This window comes from Lactuca sativa, chromosome 4 (genome assembly GCF_002870075.4).
Source record: "Lactuca sativa cultivar Salinas chromosome 4, Lsat_Salinas_v11, whole genome shotgun sequence".
Classification (NCBI taxonomy): Eukaryota; Viridiplantae; Streptophyta; class Magnoliopsida; order Asterales; family Asteraceae; genus Lactuca; species Lactuca sativa.
The window spans coordinates 202,036,618-202,058,141 of record NC_056626.2 but is presented as its reverse complement, the minus strand read 5'-3'; the positions used below and the strand labels follow the sequence as shown (position 1 = coordinate 202,058,141).

Genomic DNA, 21,524 nt, shown 5'->3' with positions numbered 1-21,524 from the left:
ACCCAACAATATGTTAGATCTATATCCTGGTATTTAGGATGTTGCTATGCGGTAGTGACCTATAGATGTATATGCCTACCTATACTTGTTGTTTATCCTTTAGTGGAGTGCCCTAGGGACTGTATGTGGTCATGTAGGATAGCCTGAGGACTCTTAATCTAGGTTTTATTGCCTTGTCCTTGTTTTGTTTTGGATCTAGAGTAGGATCATCTGTCCGGGTGGCTATCTCACCTCTAGTTACTTATGGTTACATATTTCATGGAGGATAGTTGGTAGTAGGAAAGTGTGTAGTGTGAGCACTAGTAGGCAGTAGTGAGTTGTATTATTGTTGTTTTCCTGTAGTATATGCCTACTTGATCTTGATTATTTATATATCAACATATGGTAGTAGTGGGTTGAGGCAGTCCTACATTGTGCTATTGGTTAAGAAACTCGGGGCACTCCGGATAGGTTGTAGGCCCTACGAGACAGTGTAGTCATAGCAAAGGCTCATAGAGCAGTCACGAGTGGCCAGAGAGTTTCTGGATATGAGGCAGACGACTGAGACAGCAGCAGAGATCACCGCCAAGTTCAAGGAGAGGGCCCTGTTGGTACCCCCAGTATGTGAGGGATGCGGAGATGCAGAAGACCCACTACCATGATATAATTAGGGCTGATATTCGGGAGCATGTCAGTTATTCGGCCTGTCCGACCCTGGAGTCCATGATTGCCAAGGCATGGGAGAGGGAGGTCGATTTCAAGCACGTCAGGAAGAGGAAAGCAGAGACTGAGCAAGTGACAGGGGTTTCGAGGAAGAAACCTAAGGGATCCAATGTGAGGTTGAAGGGCCAGTCAGGGCTGAGCCGCTACAAGAAATGTGGCAGGCCGCATGAGGGAGCTTGTAGAGCGGGATTGTCCGGCTGCTACAAGTGCGGCAAAATGGGGCACTTTGGCGAGGATTGTACTGCCCCCTCCCCCACCCTATCTCTCTTGCACTTAGCAAGAAGTTTCCTAAGTCTTCGGGCATGTTCGATTGCCCTCTAGAGGTCGAGATTACGGACGACTAGTCGGTGCGAGCATCAGAGGTCTACCGAGATTTTGTTTTGAGGCTGTTTGAGGAGTATTACCTGGTAGATCTGGTTCCCATACCTTTGCGGGGGAACAAGGTTATTATTGGTATGGATTGGCTAAGTCCCAATGGGGCAGTGATCGACTACGCACAGCAGTTGGTGCGGATCAGGACCCCAAGTGGGGGAGAGCTAGTAGTTCAGGGCGAAAGGCCACAGCGAGGACCAGTCCTATGTTCAGCAGCAATAGCTAGGCGCTACCTTCAGCAGGGTTGTGCAAGATTTGTTGCCTATGTTATGGATACCCGGGAAGTGGGTAAGGCGACGGTGGGTGATGTGCCAGTGGTGCGAGAGTTTGTGGATGTATTCCTCGAGGATTTGCCTAGGATACCTCTGGAGAGGCAGGTAGTGTTCAAGATCGACCCAGTCCCTAGTGCGAGTCTAATAGCCAAGGCACCGTATCGGTTGGCTCCTCCTGAGATGAAGGAGTTGTCTACACAGTTGCAGGAGCTGTTAGACAAAGGATTCATTAGACCAAGCAGTTCACCCTGGGGAGCCCTGATTCTGTTTGTGAAGAAGAACGACGGGTCACATCGGATGTGTATAAATTATCAGCAGCTGAATAAGATAACGATGAAGAACCGTTACCCACTTCCGAGAATTGATGACCTCTTTGACTAGCTATAGGGAGCATATTGGTTCTCCAAGATTTATTTGCGTTCAGGATATCACCAGATGAGGTTCAGAGAGAAGGATGTGCAGAAGACCACTTTTTAGACATGTTATGGCCACTATAAGTTCGTGGTGATGCCTTTCGGGCTCACAAATGCTCCTGTCGCACTCATGGATTTCATGAACTGCGTGTGCAGACCGATGTTGGATCGGTCTGTGATAGTTTTCATCGATGACATCTCGGTTTATTCCAAGATGCAAGAGCAGCATGAGGAGCACTTACGAGAGGTTTTGGGTACTTTGAGCATGGATAACTTGTATGCTAAGTTCTCCAAGTGTGAGTTTTGATTACGCAAGGTGCAGTTTCTTGTGCACCTTGTCAACCAGAATGGGATTTCGGTTGATCTGGCCAAGGTGGAGGCCATGATGAGAATGGAGGTACCGAGGTCTCCATTCGAGACTCAGAGCTTCCTGGGATTGGCAGGCTACTATCAGAGATTCATTCAGTACTTCTCCAAGATAGTCGTGCCCCTGACTAGGTTGACAAGGAATGCCATGGACTTTCGCTGGGGGCCTGAGTAGCAAGCTATATTTGAGACGTTGAGACAGATATTGTGCGAGTCTCTGATCTCATCCCTGCCAGAGGGGATGGAGAACTTCATAGTATATTGTGATGTGTCCATCTCGGGTTCGGGCGCGGTATTGGTGCAGAGGGGGCATGTTATCGCCTACGCTTCGAGGCAGTTGAAGCCTCATGGACTTGGATTTTGTGATGTTATTGAAAAGCAAGAAGGATTGGGAGTCCTTCAATTCCCACGTGCCACGAAGGCTTAGTCGAATCTAAGTGGGGAGAATTGATCATGTATTCAGGAGCAGAAATAGGTGTGAAACTAGGAGGAGTTTTGCATCCCCGTCAGGGAGGAAAGGCGGTCAAGTGACTGTCTAGGTTGAGAATTGGGTGAGTTGGGAGTTCAGAGAACGTTCCAATGGATGGTTCGCTCGTTTGCTTGGCATCAGGAAACAGGTTTAGGAACCATTTTAGAGGTCCGATTAGAATTCAAGTTCAGTTGAGAATTAGGTCGAGTGCGCGTTCGACCCGGTTCGGGAAGTGTTGTAGGTCTGCAGGTGCAGCCGTAACATCCACAAGGTTCTTAGATATTAATGGAAGTGTTGTAAGTCTGTGAGCGTAGCTGTAGCATTTACAAGGTTGTCGGGAAGACGTAGCTTTCACCAGGTTGACAGGTAGTATAGGAGTGATGTCAGATCATGAGGAGAACAGTAGTACCCATCAGTTTGGGGTGCAGCAGTGAGGACACGGAAATCACTGATCGGATTTCGGATTTCTCCAATGGAGTAGATCTGGTTGAGCCAATGAAGAGACTATTGGAGCACCAATACATTACGGGATCAGGGAAGCAAGGGACCGTAGAAGGTTTCTTGTGAGATACGGCTACCATTGGTTAGGTAGCAGTCCCTTTTAGTCATGGATACGGAGACGACGGGATTCAATGCATGGACCCGATCGGTTAGATCAGGAGGCTGTTAGAACCATAACAGTAAGATAGCTAACAGTAGCTATTGGCAGATAAGGATTCTGGTTGAAATTCGCGAGGGGCGACTGCATAGGAGCCTTTGGCTCAGTAACTGGGTGGGAACTCAGTGTCTCAAATGATTGGTAGAAGTGGGTTGTGATGATTCAGGGGGTTTCGGGTGAAATGTAAGGATATGTCCTTGGATCTCAAGTTATGGGTTTAGCCCAAGTATGTAAATAGTAGTATTCCATCTAGGGTATTCCATCGTGAGGATAACAAGACCCTATGATTGTTTAGACCGAACGTGTTTGGTATTCCAGCCTGAGGGTTGATTGGGCCAAATATGTTTGTGATACGAGGGTATTCCATCCTAGGGATGACTGGACCCATCGTAAGCATGCCTGGTATTCCAGTTGAAGCTGATTGGACCAGGTATGAGTGTTCAATGAGATAGTTGGTTGGTTATGGAAGCAGTTGTGAGGGCGGAACGATGTTGGATCCTGTCAGCACAAAAGGATTCATTTCAAGTAAAGAGGAGTAGAGACCCCGATACCTTGGATCATCAAGATTGTTGTTGAAATTGACCAGTTGACACATCGGTTAGATCTTCCGTGGGAAAACCTAGTTAGAATCGCAGTACATTTTGCATCTTGGATGAGAAGGCAGTTGTCTCGCTGTATGATAATCAGGCCGGAGAGTGCCTGAACTATGTGGGAAACCAATAGTTGTTGCGATAGGGAAGACGAAGATTCTACGTAGCCATATTATACCTTAGGAAAAGGTGTAACGGGAACGTCGAAGGGAATTCGAGTAAACTTGGGGGGTCGGAGGCCGAGAAGTTATACCATTCCAAAATGGTTCGCCGCAGTAGACTTCGAGGACGATGTCTAAGATAAGTGGGGGAGATTTGTAACACTTGGTTCCTGATAAGCATTTTTAAAATGAATATTTATCATTCTAGCAAAGAGACTCGACGAGTTGAAGGACCAACTCGTCGAGTAGGATCGGGCGTGCACGCGGGAGTTAAGTGACCTACTCGGCAAGTCGATATACCGACTCGACGAGTAGCAGCTGTCTGGATGAAACCCTAAATTTGAGGGTTTGCACCCTATTTAAACACTTTATATGGCCCAACTTCAGCCTCCATTTTCCCCTAGAACTCAGTATCGAAACCATCGTCTATCTTGAGGGTTTTTGAGCCTTGGTGGTACATTTTGGTGATTTGGAGCACAAGAAGGAAGGAGAAGCTTGAAGAACCAACAGGAAGTCAGAAGATCCAGAGTTTGTGTAGCATTTACAGCTCATTTGAGGTATAAAGCTTATACCTTGTCCATTCATCTTCGAGATCCCTAATCGGAGTGATCTAGGGCTTTTAGGAACCATTTTGGTGCCAATCATGAGTGCAAGCATGGTTAGGGGGTTAAGACTCCAGATCCAAGGTCCTTAAGGGACTACATGGCATAAAGTTGTCAACTTTATGGCCATGAGAAGTCCCAAGCATCTTAAGTACCTCTTTTAGGACCATTTGAGCTAAATACCCCATGCATGTATAGCAATATTGTAGCTTTACGTGTAAAATGGACATTTGGAGGCCAGATCTATGGTTTTGATGTGTTAAGACCCATTTAAATCAACTGTATAGTAATGGACAAGGATGGACTCGGCGATTCGTTCTTGGGACTTGGTGAGTCGGGATACAATGTCACCAAATCCTTCCTGTGGATGAACCAGTTGTTAGGGAGGAAAGTCCCTTAGTTGTTTTGACTCGTAAAGGGACTTGAGAATTATAGGACTCGAAGAGTGGATGAACAAACTCGACGAGTCCAAGGAAATCTCCCAATCTTTGAAGAAAGACTCGACGAGTTGTTCATACAACTCGGCGAGTCATAGATTGGACGTGTTCATATGAGGGAGATGAACTCGACGAGTTCAAGGAGGAACTCGGCGAGTCAGATGAAGATGGTCCTGATGGTTTGAATGAAGGAGAACCCATCGAGTTCTTGCTAGACTCGACGAGTAGAGTCAGGGTTGGATCGGGTTAGTGGAGTATGTGCTCGACAAGTTGGTAGACCAACTCGGCGAGTCAGGTCAACTTGGTGTTGACTTTGACCAATGTTAGCTTTACCTGGTTCATGTATTGACCCCGGTTAGGGTTGTATGTTCTGTTTGATGACTTGAGGGTTGTCGTGTAGTGATTAAGGAGTCGAGGAGAGCCAACCTTCACATCGAGGACAGTTCAGACACTACACGACATCGAGGTGAGTTACCTTCCAGTAGAAGTGGGTCTAAGGCAAAAAGGCCGGCCCACTAGTAGATGTATAGTTGTGATGATTGTCTTTGTGATAATTGTCTGGTTGTTGATGCTTGATATGAGAGTATGCTAGTTTTCTTGATATGTGACTATGCTAGTTTGCTATGTTATGTGAGATAGTATCAGTAGGAGGGGACAAGTCCCCAATTTGGTCATTAGGACCAATGCATAGTCAGACACCCCAGATATGTCTGACAGCATGATTGTGATATGATAGACTGGAGGGTAGGTCAGCACCCCAGAATGGCTTGACATGGGTAGGTCAACACCCCAGAATAGCTTGACATGGGTAGGTCAGCACCCCATAATGGCTCGACATGGGTAGGTCAGCACCCCAGAATGGCTCGACATGGGTAGGACGGGCGCCCCAGAATTGTCCGACAGTATGTATGCTATGTGATCGTATGGTATGTGGTATGATGGGGGAACTCACTAAGCTTTGTGCTTACAGTTTCATTTTTGGTTTCAGGTACCTCTTCATCAAAGCGGAAGGACTCGGTGGTGTAGTAGCGCATCACACAGCACACATATGATTTTCGCTTAGAGTTTTCTGGGATTGTACTTTGATATTTTGTTAGCTTAGATGATTTGGTTTTGAGACATGATATTATGGTTTTATGTATTGACGCGGTCATGGCAATGTTTTGATGAACCATTTTATAGATCACTTAATCAAAAATGAAATTTTGGCCTTGGAATTTGGGATGTTACAATAACCGTAACTCCTATGTTCCTTCGAATGAGTTTCTAACTCTTGGACTTCTGGACTACAGGCGGTGCTCGATCATGTACCCGCTCTCTATTTCACGTTGGACTTTCAATCGTGACCTTCAAGTCACAACCTCGATCCTTATTGAAGGCTCCTGCTCCTTCAGAAACAGTCTTTACTTCGATTACCGTAACAGACCGATGGGACATGTTCTAATGACATCTCATCATATGATGCAATGCTTAGACTCAGGTCTTTTAGAGTCAAATTCCATAACGCAATATACCTCCCTTCATGTTCTAATGTGATATAATCACATTCTAGCATGTAGCAATTCTAGCTACAAGCTTCTTACCTTAACAATGGTTGTGATACTTCTATTGATCGCTTCAATTATCTTTCACTTCAATCTTCTGACTTAAGACGGATGCTACATCGATCTTGGTTCTTTGAACCACGTAACATAATCATATTAGTCAGACTCGATTTGATATGACCACTAAGGTCAGATTAAGAATCATCTTCTTAGTCATTACCGAAATGATGGTAATGACATACATGAACAAAACATAACCAATTAATAGTTCCTTGGTAAGCTTATGACTTTCCCTGATTCAAGTGCGAGTCATGTGCTTTCGGTAGTATAGGCCTCTACTACCTTTCCCACCTACTCATACTCTTCCCAAGTATTGTCTTGCAGTTCTCCAAGATATTATCACAAAAACAATTTTAACACATAAAAATGTGTCCAAACAATCATATAATTTTCTCTAGACTCTACTAGGACTTCTTCCATGCGTATCTTCGATCATCAATTCTGCTTCAACTCGGTTGGTGATGGAAATGTCAAACAATGGGATAACTTCATGGATTATACCAAAAATATTTCTTTCTACTAATCGAAAGTGTACTTCTCCCGTACTAGATGTATTATTTATTAGACGCATTCTAAAGGCAAGATATCACTCTTACGATATCTTCCGATAGGTACTATTCAGTATCGTAAGCCTTCTCGTTTCCTCAATTTGCTCAATTCCCTACGAGTCTTCACCATGATGTTCTGCACACCAAAGCAGTTGTTTGGTGTATCGAGACGAGAATATAGATAGAGTAAGGTTTAGACGTGTATTCCTCCTTATTACTTCGAAAAATTATATGTCAGTTCTAATATCATAACTAAACGTTTAGAAATCTGAACAAATAAAATTTCTAGATCCGGTCGGCAACAGACCATAGATCCGATCAAACGATGGCATAAAGCATCACAAATTATTTATCACGTAAAAGCATCTTAGGCATCTTCCCTAATTAAGCTAGTGCTTGTGTCTATTCAGACGTACTTCCTAAAATATATTAGACACACTCCTCACAATCATCGCTTAGCATTCTAAGTTTAAGTCTAGAAATAAATCCTTATTCGTAGTTTGCTTTAAACTAATGTTCTGATACCAACTGTGACATCCCCATTTTAATGGCCAGAAAAGACCGATTTGTTTATGCTTTATTTTGAAAATCAGAGTAACCTTTTAAAGAAAAGAGTTGTGGAATTTGTTCCCAAAAAAACATGATAAATACGTTATCAAAGCATCTCCGAAGAAATGTATTTTATTCATTTTAAAACATTGGGATGTCATCTTCAATACAGAAACATAAGCATAAACAGAACTTACATTCATTATCACTAGTGATTTATGTCTCCTTAATCTCTCAGTGTAATGTAACTTCATATCGACACCCGTGATACAAATAAACTGAGTGGGTCAAGTTGGGAAACCTGGTGAGTACATAGGGTTTTCAACCCACAATAATATAGTTATTATGTTTAAACATCAAACAGTCAACCCAATTACCCATCCCCATTATCTTCTTTACTCTTAAGGATCTACCTTAAGAATTAGCTATTCTTCATTCATTTATTTCTTAGGATTGTCCTAAGGAATAGGCACGAAGTCCAACATTGCCAATGACACAGCTGTCAATGTTATCTATTAAGCACAACTACCAATATTACCATTTAGGCACAACTGCCAAAATTAAGACATTCTCTATGAGGCGCAACTGTCGATATTATCCTTTAAGTGCAACTGCCAGGGTTGTGATATTCTCTATTAGGCACAACTGCCAATACAATCATTAGAGCACAGCTGCTAGGATGTTTAAAGTACATTATAGATCAAAAACATCTATAAGTTGTGGCATAGCTACCTATGCTCATCTATAGGATTCTAAGTCTATTGCTGCCAATGTTCACCTATAAGGCACTATGTCCATACAGCTAATGTTCCTCTATATCAGCTTTCATCCCTCATCATTTATTTACCCATGTTTTACACAACATATATTGTAGATATAAAATACATATACATTTTAAATCAATTAAAACATGTATAAAATCGTTCATCCAGCATAGATAGCAAGTATACAGATAATATGCACACATAGCACGTAATTTATATAAAATACTTCATATCCATGTGTAAGATGAAAGTAACTATGCACTCATAACACGTAATTTATATTAAATACTTCATATCTATGTGTAAGATGAAAGTAACTATGCACTTATAGCACGTAATTTATATTAAATACTTCATACCTATGTGTAAGATGAAAGTAACTATGCACTCACTTGTTAAAGTGACGACTCGAAATTCGAGCAGCACTTTGCTTCTTAACAAAATGATTTCCTACTACGAAACCTAGTATTATTACCATTATATTTTAGTCTAACATTTATTGTGACTAATTATCAGTATAGATTTGTCATTAACTCAGAGTCTACTTCATGATGCATCAAGTAAGGATCGGTCAGGCAGGACAGTTGGGAGGCAGGACCATTTCGGCATACAACTTTTTTGAGATCCAACAACCAAACCCAACTTGGCCATTCTAGAGACCTCTCCCGTAAGTAGTTCAATTAGTATAACGACTTTGAATCACTGAAAAATTTTATTTATAGGTTCATAATAACGATATTATAAGTTATATTTAAAGTAGGGTAGCATAATTTACTTAGCTAGGAGTTAGGCTCTGCAGGGGTAGAACTTCGTCGTTGAATCTTTCTAAGAAAGATTATTGCAGCACTTTAGTGCTCACCTTACTATATTAAAAATTAGAGAATTAGAAGTCGAATCACGAGGGACCGAATTGCGCGGGGGATAAGAAGAGATAGACTCTTGAATCAAGAGAATGGTGCAAGAAATATAAGAGCCCAGAGGCTCTTATTTATTGTAACTGAATTTTCAAAAACCACCCTCTGTATTTACTTAAATGCTAAACACCCCTTTATAATACTATTTTAAATATATTTAATGATATTTGTACTAATCTAATGTCGAAAGTACTCAACATTAGTCTTATAGCGACTGCATCGTCGATACATTTCTAATGATATATACATATGCATATATATGTAGACGTATATATGATTTACAATTTATTTTAATACGTAAATGTGTTATTAAAAATTATAAATCATTCATTCGAACTCCATTATTGACGTTCTTTATATCCACGCATTGGTATTTACGAGTACTACACCTTTCATTTAGACGTCGTCAGCTAATTCTCATTCTATCTCAGTTTTACAAAACTGTATCGAATTTAACGCGCTCGAAGAGTAGGGACCAAGTTTCGTCCATATCTTTAACATCCAAGCTCTATTCTCGACGTTCTCTATATCCACGCATTGGTATTTATGAGTACTATAACTTTCATTTAGACTCCGTCGGCTAATTCTCATTCTATCTCAAATGTACAAATCTGTATAGAATTTGTCGCGCTTGAAGAGTAGGGACTAAGTTTCGTCCATATCTTTCACATACGAGCTCCGTTTTCGACTGTATTTTTATTGTTGAGCTCCTATTAACGAGATCTTAAATTCTCATTTAGACAGTTTTGGTTAAAAATCAACCGATCTAAAATTCGAATTTCGGGCTGTGCACTACTATGCTAAATCTTAGAAAAATTATAACTTCCTCATACAAAGTCGGATTTGGACGTTCTTTTTATGCACACTCTCGGCTTAACATATACTATGACTTTATTTTAGATTGCTAAGGCTAGAAAGTATTTTATCGTAAATTCACGTTTTACGATTCCCGGTGTCGTGTCGATTTTGCCGTAATACTTCGACGGGTCATAACTTCTTTGTTATAACTCGGATTTTAGCGTTCTTTATATGTACGGAACCCTTGTGACATACACTATAACTTGGTCAAGATTATTTATTCTAAATAATCTTATATATAAAAAAAGTTATTTTTGATGTTTACTGTCTCTAAATTGACTAACCCGAATCTGCGGGTGTTACATAAGACTATAGGTATTCTGGTAGCGTTCACCTTTTCGCGTCGGATTCAGTGACGACAGGCTGTCAGCCTATCATGATTGGATGGATCAATTGGATTGAAGGAGCCATGAGTGGCTGTATAGACAGTGCAATTATTGTCGGACGAGGTATCCTTTAGAGGTCACGTGGGGATGTTGAGTGTGTTTTGGCTCAGCAATCGGTTAGATGTCCGTTGTTTCGAGGGATTATCTGAGCTTCGGTCATATATAAGTGTACTCCAGGGAAATTTGGTCTGTGACTCTACTTTCTAGTGGGACCCTCATGTTATCAAAATTTGCGTAGCCAGTTGGGAGATAAGTGTAATTAATTCGACGATGATTCGGTGCGGGCGGTCCGTCAGGGAGATAGATCCTCTCTGTAACACCTCATTCTTAGCATGCAATTTCTTAATTATTCAAGTATTTATTTTTGAGCTACCCGACGAGTTAGTAGCCCTAACGCGTCGAGTAGATGCCATAAAGGAAGCGGGATTTAAAGAGTCTACTCGGCAAGTCCAAGCATAGACTCGACGAGTAGGTCTGCCAGAAGGAAACCCTATTTTCAGGGTTTTGCACCCTATTTAAACCACTTAAAACCCCTTTGGGCCTCCCTTACCATCCTCCCTATCCTCCAGATCCCTAATTCGATTGAGAGCTTCACCCTTGAGATTTTGAGTGTGTTTTTGTGTGGTTAAAGATAGATAGAAGATTTTGGAGCTAACAAGCTCGGGGAAGGAGAACAAGATCCAGGAGCACACTCATCTTTGGCAGCTTTCTAAGGTAAAAAGCTCTTAGCTTGATAACTTATAGCTTAGATCCTCTTTTATGTTGATGTATGGGTCTTTTTGACCCTTATGTGTAGGATAAGTTGTTTCTCATGGGTTGTATGCAAAGCAATCCCTCTTTACTGTGATTTTGAGCCTCTAAAGCCATAAAAGGGGTCTTGAACCCGTTTTCATCCAAGCCATAGTCATATTCATGAAAGTAGATTGCTATAACTTGAGTTTGGGTCCATTTGGGGTGTGCAAAGCCATGAAGTCTCCAACTTTATAGAAAGGGGCCATGGAAACGACCAAGATCCATATTTTGGAGTTGTAGAAGTGTGAAACCAGTTAAACAGGTTAGATCTGCAAGGGACTCGATGAGTTCACAAGGGAACTCGGTGAGTCCGGTAAAGAAATCCCTATGATGTTCATAGGACTCGGCGAATTGATTAAGGAACTCGGCGGGTAGAAGGATTTCGTCCCTTTTCTAATTATGCCAGGACTCAGCGAGTCTAAGGATGACTCGACGAATCAGTTTGACAAATCGTGATGACAAGTAGCGTGGGAACTCGACGAGTCATGAGGTGACTCGGCATGTTGAGTCGTGATTCCAGAGTTCTGAGTTCTAGGACTCGGCGACTCACAAGGCTGACTCGGCGAGCTTGATCAACATGGAAGGTTGACTTTGACCAGGATGTTGACTTTGTCCAGGGGTAAAATGGTCATTTTACCCTAAGAATAGTTATCAGTTTCTGACTAAGTGTCATTATGGAATTTATAGCCGGAGAGTTACTGGAGCAGCAGACAGGGATTCGTCACTCAGGTTTTCAGCAGTCATTCCTACGAGGTGAGTTTCCCTTCAGTGGGAATGGGTCTAAGGCACCAAGGTCGGCCCGCAGAATGTTATGTTTGTAGTTGAGTGTGGGCGGGACCTGTATCTCCTAGTTAGCCGGGTGTGGGTAGGGCCCGTATCTCATAGTTGAGTTTGATTATGATATATTCCTGAATGATATATTTAGTTATCCTTGTTGTATGTGTGATACTTGTATGTTTGTCTAGTAGCTGAGTGTGGGCGGGGCCCGTATCTCAGAGATAACAGAGTGTGGACGAGGCTCGTATCTACTAGTTAGCAGAGTGTGGGCGAGGCCCATATCTCCATGAGTGTGCGTGGGGCCCGTATCTCCTAGTTACATGTTATATGTGTATGGGATGTGGTAGTTTGGGCAATCCCACTAAGCTTCGTGCTTACGGTTTTCAATTTTGGTTTCAAGTACTTCCATTAGCAAAGGGAAGGGATTAGGTTGATCGCATGGCACACACCACAATCTTAGTCTGGGAGTTTACTCTGATGTTTTGTTATGTGATTTTGATCTGTGACAGATACTATGATGCTTTATGATACATTATTCACGATTTTACTTATGATTTTGGATGACTTATGTTTTTAATAATGATTTGAAAACGAAATTTTTGGACTGTATTTTTGGGATGTTTCAAGTTGGTATCAGAGCCTTGGTTTGAGGGATTTAGGCACACTCTCGGGTGTGTCTGAACTTAAACTAAGGGAGTAGTATAAGATTACCAAAATAAAATCATTTTTTACAAAAGGATTTGGAAAATAGAAAAGAATTTGAAAAGGAGAAAAGGGTGTGGTGCATGCAATCAGCCGAGCTCAAATAAGTACTCCCAAATTACCCATACAAGTTTACATGATGATATGTTTATCAGCTTTATGATTACTGCATGCTAGATTAGGACTAAGGATCTAAGAAGGATGCCTTATGTGCTTGTTATATGAGTACCATCTTTATGAGAAATGCATGCTATTACAGATCAGTCAGTATGATAGCCAGAGTAGTATATGCTTGATTATGTGTACTCAATGCCCGAATGTTGCTTGCTTTGTGCTTCTAGGAGTTCTAGTTGTCTTTCACTAACTAGTAAACGAATATGTTAAGTTACATATAATGAGGACTAAATAATTTCAGAAGGTTAGGTCTAGCTCTATTTCGCAGCTCTTTTTTGAGTCCAACCGTTGTAGGGTAGGATCTTTCATTCGAAGAATTATCTAGTCTGAATGATATGAAGTAGTATTCGCGAGCAAGTTAGGGTAAGATAGCATGAACTTCTTATGCAGCTGGTGGCTGAGAGTGGGATGGTGATTACCCTAGGGAAAGCCTAAGATGAGAGTAGCATGTTAAAAAGTAGTACTAGAAGGGACTTGGTAGAGTCGAGGCAGTTCTTGAGGAAAGTACGAATAAATGTGGAAGGTAGTATGGGCCCGTACTACTGAAGGCAGAGGATCCATACTCGAATCAAGGAAGGCTGAGATAAAGCTAGGGAACTTGTAATGTATGTGATCCCATGATTATTGATAGTATTCTGATGATCATTCTGATGTTTTTCTTTTTCAAAATGGTGGTTTTACGTCCTAGGCCAGCAATTGGCAATTCAAGTGAGGGATCAGGCTCAGGCTCTAGAGCCGAGCAGTTGGATGAACAGACCAGGGAGTTCATTTCCTTGGAGATTACGCGCATTGATATTTGCATACTTAGTCATATGTTTAACATACATTTTTATTCATTTTTAGCTAGTTATGTGCATAATGTGGACAAAAGGTACTTAATAATGCTTAAATTATGTTTTCGGTCCAAAAGACATGCTTGGAAGTAAAAAGGAACAAGGAGAAGCAATTAGAGACCAAAGAATGAAGGAAGAAGGAAAAACACACACCTACTCGGCGAGTAGGCGAGTCTACTCGGCGAGTACCCGAGAATGTTCCTAAAGATAAGTCAAGACTCCTGGCCAAACACGGATTCCACGCATCTACTCGGCGAGTTGGGTGATCTACTCGCCGAGTAGCCCCTATTTTGTGATAACTATAAATATCAAACCTTTATCCGAATTGGGGACTTTTCTGGCTTTTTGGGAGGTGCATCTACGATTGAAGAACACTTTGAGGATCTGAGAAACCCTAACCTTCGTTCCTTTGAAGAATCAAGGCAATTTAGGTTATACATTCCACTTAATCTTAGAATTTAAGCATGTCTAGCCTAGTTGAACTTGTTTTTGAGTTTGTTTTTACTGTAACTATGAACTAAATTCATTTTGTTTCTGTTTGGGAAGACCAAGTTACTCCGATGTTTTAATTATTACTTTTTGATTGATTGTTTATTGGTGATCTTATTAAATTAAGTTTGTTAAAGAACCTTATGCATTAACCACAACTATTTTCTGTTAATTGGAAGACAATTAAGCTGCATGAACATCTCTTAGTTGTTAACCTCATATGTTTATGTGAACACTTTATCATATGCCTAGGAATAATGAATATGAAACTAGGATTAATAAGAGAATGGGTAAATTAATGTGTGAGCTTGTTTGAGAAACCAACAAACAAGAGGTTAATTGAAACACCAATTTGATTAACCAATTACAAACCTGATTTAATCCAAATAATTGAACTAGGGAATTAATTAGTTTAAACAATTAGCCACTGCTTGAATTGATTAATTGTCTAAGGGTTAGTAGTAATGAACATGAACCTAACCACTATAGTTGGTAACCAATAGCAATTGATTTATTATATTATCATATAAATAACCATAGGAGTGAATTGGTTGGACCTAAACAAAAACTCTTTATCAAATTTGGTGAATTTGTTACTTGTCTTAGTTGTTTAGTTAATTAAGTGTTTAAGTGGTGTGTTTAAGTTTCTAGCCTTGTAAAACTAGAGAAAAACCCTTTTACTTTTATTACTTGCTTAGTTAAAACTAGTTATTAGTTTAATTTCCGTTCCTTGAGTTCGACACCCTACTTATCCAACTATACCACTAAAAGACAGGTTCACTACCTTTGTGTGCTAAATTTATCAATTAAAAGTAGGAATAAAACCAGTGCATTTTAAACACATCAAGTTTTTGGCGTCATTGCCGGGGAACGGTTCCAAAATTAAATCTAATTCCTAATTTTATCGATCCTTTGTGTGAGTTTTCTTGCACAAAGTTATATGTTTCAGTAATACAGTAATTAGGTTAGGTTTTAGAAATTATTAGTTTAGTTTAATTTTTTAGTTTTAAACGGGCTACTCGTCGAGTGCATTTGCACCTACTCGGCGAGTAGCCTGCTGTTTGCCAAAGTATTTTTAATTTTCATTCTGTTTTATTTTTGTTCTTTTTACGCGTTTTTTCCTATTTGTTTGCAGTTGTTTCATGACCTGAGGATCTGATACACCTCTGGTCCCTCCTCTCGAAGGCCCGGAATCCGCACTAAGGAGGAACAAAGGAAAATCAATTTCTTCAAAGAATTCACCACTAAAGAACCTCAAGTCCGTTTTCAGCAAGAAGAAGAGCAGTAAATCAGGAGCATCTAGCGCCTCTTTAGCAATCGAAGACCCGATTAAGGAAGACACCGAGTACGAGAACGAGGAAGAAGAAGAACCTACATACGAGCACGAATCCGATTTTGAGGACGATTTAGCTATCACTATGGCTAATATTGATGAAGTCCCCATGGAGGAATGGAAGAAGAGGATGTGAGATGACACTGGCCCGGGACTTGTGCAGCCCGTAATTCCCGTAACTGCTACTTTTGAGCTTAAGGGTCATATCCTAGCTTTAATTAAAGAGATCCCTTTCACTGGCAAAGATCACGAGGACGCCTACAAGCACTTGGTTGAAGTTAATGATGTAGCTGATTATTTCAATGTTCCCAACGTGCCTCAGGAAACTCAACTACTTCGCATGCTTCCGGTTACTTTGAAGGGTGCTACAAAGGATTGGCTCAAGTCACTACCCCCGGAACCATCACTACATGGGCTCAGCTAAAAGAAGAGTTTATTGATCAATTCTGCCCACCATCCAAGATATCCAAGCTCAAGAAAGCCATAGCCAACTTTGAACAACAAGCTGGAGAGTCACTATATGAAGCTTGGGAGAGGTACAAGAGCTTGCTAAGGAATTTCCCACATCATGACCTCAAAAGTCAGCAAGAAGTCTCCATCTTTTATGATGGAGTAAATGTTACAATAAGGCAATTACTTGACTCGCAAGGTCCACTTATGAAGAAGGCGTCTCCAGTGATAAAGCAACTAATTGAAGAATTCTCTAAGCATTCTAGAGAATATCATAATCTAAGAAATAATGAAACATGGGGATCCGCTTATGCAGCTTCAGAAGACTTGTCAACAGTGATGGCTATGTTGAAAAACATGGATTGAAGGATGGACAAAATGGACCAAACGATACATGCTATACGGGTGGGTTGTGAAAACTGCAATGGGCCTCATCTTACTAGAGACTGCGACTTGGATGAAAATGGCAACAAGAAGGTGCAAGTATGTTACACAAGTGGGGACCGATATGATGAAGATTAGCGAAAACCAAAGAAAGAGTGGCTCCCTTATGAAGAGTACAAGAAGGCCAAGAAGGAGAAGTTCAAGCAAAAAGGAAGACGTTTTTACCAAAAGGAGGAGCCAACACAAGAAAGAAAACCAAGTTTGGAAGAGATGCTTGCCAAATTTGTAGCTGCTTCAGAAAAGAGACATAGTGATCATGATGCTGCAATTCAAGAAACAAGAACCATGCTTAGAAACCAACAAGCATCTATCCACAACATAGAAACGCAACTTGGGCAACTAGCTCAACAAATAAACCAAAGATCACCGGGTGAACTTCCTAGTAAAACCGAAAACAACCCACGAGGTGCGCACATAAACATAGTCACAACAAGAAGTGGGAAGATAATCACTCCTCTGGCCCCTATTCAGAATGAAGCACAAATTGAACTGCAGAAGGAGGATGAAGAAACTCAAGACCAAAATCAAAAGCTTCAAGGAACAGAGCCTACTCGCCGAGTCCAAAATATGGACTCGACGAGTCCACTGCCAAATTTGAAAAATCCAACTCCTGAAAAGCCCTTTCAGCCTCCAATGCCATATCCAACCGGAGCTAAGAAAGAAAAGAAGGAAGAAGAGTACCAGAAGTTTCTTGATCATATTAAAGCTCTTCAAATCAACATACCCTTCATTGAAGTTGTCGCACAAATGTCAAAATATGCAACATTCCTTAAGGAACTTCTCACCAATAGAAGGAAGATGGAGGAAGTGAAAAAGGTGGTACTTAATGAGAATTGCTCAGCTGCCATGCTAAACAAGCTACCAAAGAAGAAGGGTAACCCGGGAAGCTTGACTTTGCCTTGCCAATTTGGTAACTTGGCTACCACTCATGTTTTGGCTGATTCAGGAGCAAGTGTGAATTTAATGCCTTATTCATTCTTCAAGAAGCTGGATCTCCCGGAACCAAGACCAATTCGTATGGCGATTCACTTAGCGAACAAGACAGTCACTTTTCCAAGAGGAATATGTGAAGACTTATTGGTCAAGGTGGACAATTTTGTATTTCCTGCTAATTTCATAATTCTAGACATGGAGGCGGATCCTCAAGTCCCAATCATCCTTGGAAGACATTTCCTCAACACAGCAAGTGCTATAGTAGACATGAGAGATTCGAAGCTTACTTTGCGGGTAGGAGATGATTCGGTTACTTTTGGGATGGATCAAGCTATGAAGTATGCAAGGAATAGTGATGACATGGTGTTCTCAATTGACATGCTTGATCAATTGATGGAAGAATGTGAAAATGAAGATCCTAACAAGTCCACCATTTTTTATGAAGAATTTGATGCTGAGAAAGACCTACTGGAGATCGAGAGGTTGCTGGAAGAAGCTGAGTTTGAAGAATTTATGAAACAATCTAAAAGATGAACTCGCCGAGTAGGGCCGATCTACTCGCCGAGTCCAAGCGAAAAGAAAAATGGATTCATGAATTCAGCTGACAACTCGACGAGTACCTTACCTGCACTCGGCGAGTACACCATGCAGATTGAAAAAACCAAGCTCAAAACATTACCAGATCACTTGGAGTATGCTTTCCTTGAAGATGGTCATCAAAAGCCAGTGATAATAGCCTCTGACCTATCTGAATCTGAAAAGGAAGAACTAGTTCAAGTTTTGAAGAAGCAAAAGCGGGCCATAGCATGGAGCATTACCGACATCAAGGGGATAAGCCCCTCTTATTGTTCTCACAAGATTAACTTGGACGAAGGCGCAAAGCTGGTTGTGCAGCACCAAAGAAGATTAAACCCAAATATGCAAGAAGTGGTCAAGCTTTTAGATGCGGGAATTATATATTCCATTTCCGATAGTCCATGGGTGAGTCCGGTCCAAGTGGTGCCGAAGAAAGGAGGGATGAAGATCATTACCAACGAGAAGAATGAGCTTATTCCGACACAAACGGTAACCAGTTGGAGAGTGTGCATCGATTATCGAAAGTTAAACGATGCCACGCATAAAGACCATTTCCCCTTACCTTTTATTGATCAAATGTTAGAAAGATTATCGGGCCATAGTTATTATTGCTTTTTGGACGGATTTTCGGGTTATTTCCAAATACCCATAGACCCAATGGACCAAGAAAAGACCACATTTACTTGCCCAAGTGGGACTTTTGCTTATTGACGCATGCCCTTTGGGTTATGCAATGCACCTGTGACATTTCAAAGGTGCATGACAGCCATATTCGACGATATGGTGGAAAAATTCATGGAAGTCTTTATGGACGATTTTTCTGTTTTTGGATCTTCCTTCCATGATTGTCTCACAAATCTTGACTTAATGCTTGCTAGGTGTGAAAAGACCGACTTAGTCCTTAATTGGGAAAAATGTCACTTTATGGTCAAGGAAGGTATAGTTTTAGGCCACAATGTTTCCAAATTGGGAATTGAAGCGGATAGGGCAAAGATTGACACCATTGCCAAATTACCCCCACCAACTAATGTGAAGGGCATTAGAAGTTTTCTAGGACACGCGGGTTTTTACCGGCGTTTTATCAAAGATTTTTCTAAAATAACTCGACCTCTAACACGATTGCTTTTAAAGGATGCACCATTTCATTTTACTAAAGAGTGTTTAGAGGCATTTGAATTCTTAAAGGAAAAATTGACTAATGCCCCGATCATTGTTGCTCCAAATTGGGATTTACCATTTGAAATAATGTGTGATGCTAGTGATTTTGCATTAGGAGTTGTCCTTGGTCAAAGGGTTGATAAGCACTTTCGACACATTTATTATGCTAGTAAAACTCTAAATCCGGCCGAAGAGAATTACACCACCACTGAAAAAGATTTCTTAGTTGTGGTGTATGCCTTTGATAAATTCCGCCCTTATTTGGTTTTATCCAAAACAACTGTTTTTACTGACCACTCTGCTATCAAGTATTTGTTTACCAAACAGGATGCTAAGCCAAGATTGATACGATGGGTTCTACTTCTTCAAGAGTTTGATATCGAGATACATGACAAGAAGGGAATTGAGAATGTAGCAGCCGACCATTTATCAAGGCTAGAAAACCCGCAACTGCAAGAAGATAAAGTTGGAGATGACTTCCCAGACGAGTACATTATGGTGACCGCGGGAGAAGAGCCATGGTTCGCAGACATAGCTAATTATTTAGCTAGCAAATACATCCCAAAAGATCTTACCGGTCAACAAAAGAAGAAATTCTTTTCCGAAATAAAGTATTACTTTTGGGATGAGCCATATCTTTTCCGAAGCTGTGCGGATGGAATCATACGAAGATGTGTGTTCGGGAAGGAAAGCCGACAGATTTTAGAGCATTGTCATAGCGGGCCCACGGGTGGACATCATGGAGCACATTACACTACTAAGAAGATCTTTGACATTGGGTTTTACTGGCCCACGATTTTTAAAGATGCAGCCCAATTTGTCAAAGAACATGATGCATGTCAAAGAGCGGGAAACATTTCATCCCGAAATGAAATGCCACAACATAGTATTCAAGTGTGCGAAGTATTTGATGTGTGGGGGGATCGACTTCATGGGACCATTTCCCATGTCCAAAGGTAACAAATACATATTAGTGGCGGTGGATTATGTATCCAAGTGGGCGGAGGCACAAGCCTTTCCAACTAACGATGGTCGGGTGGTGGTGCAATTTTTTAAGAAACTATTTTCGAGATTTGGAGTCTTGAAAGCTCTTATTTGTGACCGAGGCACTCATTTTGCCAATGATCAACTAGAGAAGGTGCTAAGGAAATATGGGGTGACCCATAAATTCTCTACATCCTACCATCCACAAACTAGTGGACAAACCAAAGTGACAAATAGAGCTTTAAAGAGAATCTTGGAGAGATCAGTGGGGAGCAATCGGAAAAAATGGTCGGATAAGCTAGATGATGGACTTTAGGCTTTCCGAACAACTTTCAAAACACCTATTGGTACTACACCATATAGGCTAGTTTATGGAAAGCAATGCCATTTACCGGTGGAGATCGAGCATAAAGCTTTTTGGGCTTTAAAATTGTGCAACTTCAACATGGCGGAGCTCAAGAACAACCGGTTAATGCAAATGAATGCTCTTGAGGAACTTAGAAATGATGCTTACACTAGCTCTCTAATTTATAAAGAGAAAACAAAGAGTTGGCATGACAAGAGGATCAAGGATAATAAAGAGTTTCATGAAGGGCAAAAGGTGTTGCTTTTTAATTCAAGACTAAAACTTTTCTCGAGCAAACTCAAGTCAAGATGGGATGGTCCTTTTCTAGTGAAGAAGGTGTTTCCACATGGTGCTATAGAGTTATTATCAAAAATGGTACCCCTTTCAAGGTCAATGGACATAGAGTCAAAAGATATGAAGAAGGAGTCCCAAGAAATGAAGACATGGAAGAAGGGTTGCTGCTGGAAGGAATTGCAGCAACGTAGAATGGGAGGAGTCCAGCTAATGACTCCTTAAAAAGAAGCGCTTCCGGGAGGCAACCCGAGTTTAGAGTTTGCATTTCGTTTTCCTTTATTTTCTTTTTAATTTCTTAGGATCTGTTTTATTTTCATTCTTCTTCTGAAAATATGTTCTAAATGATTGCTTGACGGCAAGCAATGCTTAGAGTGTGGGGTGGTGGTTTAAAAATAAGAAAAAATTCAATTTTTGTTCAAACTGCAAGCTTTACTCGCCGAGTATATTCGACCTACTCAGCGAGTACTTGTCCGAATTCCCAGAAAATCGCGAATACGCGGATCTATTCAGTGAGTAGCACTTTTCTACTCGGCGAGTAGACAACTTACACAGATGGTTTATAATTTGTAAATAA

General features: G+C 41.0%; 1 protein-coding gene and 1 non-coding gene across 2 annotated transcripts; one reads left to right on the top strand and one right to left on the bottom strand.

The window, feature by feature from the left end:
- Positions 1 to 16,233: 16,233 nt before the first annotated feature.
- LOC111877770 (small nucleolar RNA R71) lies at positions 16,234 to 16,340 on the bottom strand. Its single transcript, XR_002845531.1, has one exon. It is a non-coding gene; the product is annotated as a small nucleolar RNA R71 (small nucleolar RNA).
- A 253-nt stretch (positions 16,341 to 16,593) lies between these two features.
- Positions 16,594 to 18,126, top strand: LOC111877737 (uncharacterized). The gene is made up of 2 exons (XM_023874246.2): positions 16,594 to 16,692; positions 16,738 to 18,126. Exons 1-2 carry the CDS (start codon positions 16,594 to 16,596, stop codon positions 18,124 to 18,126), a joined length of 1,488 nt encoding a protein of 495 aa, XP_023730014.2.
- The last annotated feature ends 3,398 nt before the right edge of the window (positions 18,127 to 21,524 follow it).

Bases quoted from the DNA above. Each gene is read 5' to 3' on its own strand.
- LOC111877737 (XM_023874246.2), top strand. From the start codon at position 16,594: ATGGACCAAACGATACATGCTATACGGGTGGGTTGTGAAAACTGCAAT. The intron at 16,693-16,737 runs GTGCAAGTATGT...GATGAAGATTAG, and splicing joins ATGAAAATGGCAACAAGAAG to CGAAAACCAAAGAAAGAGTG.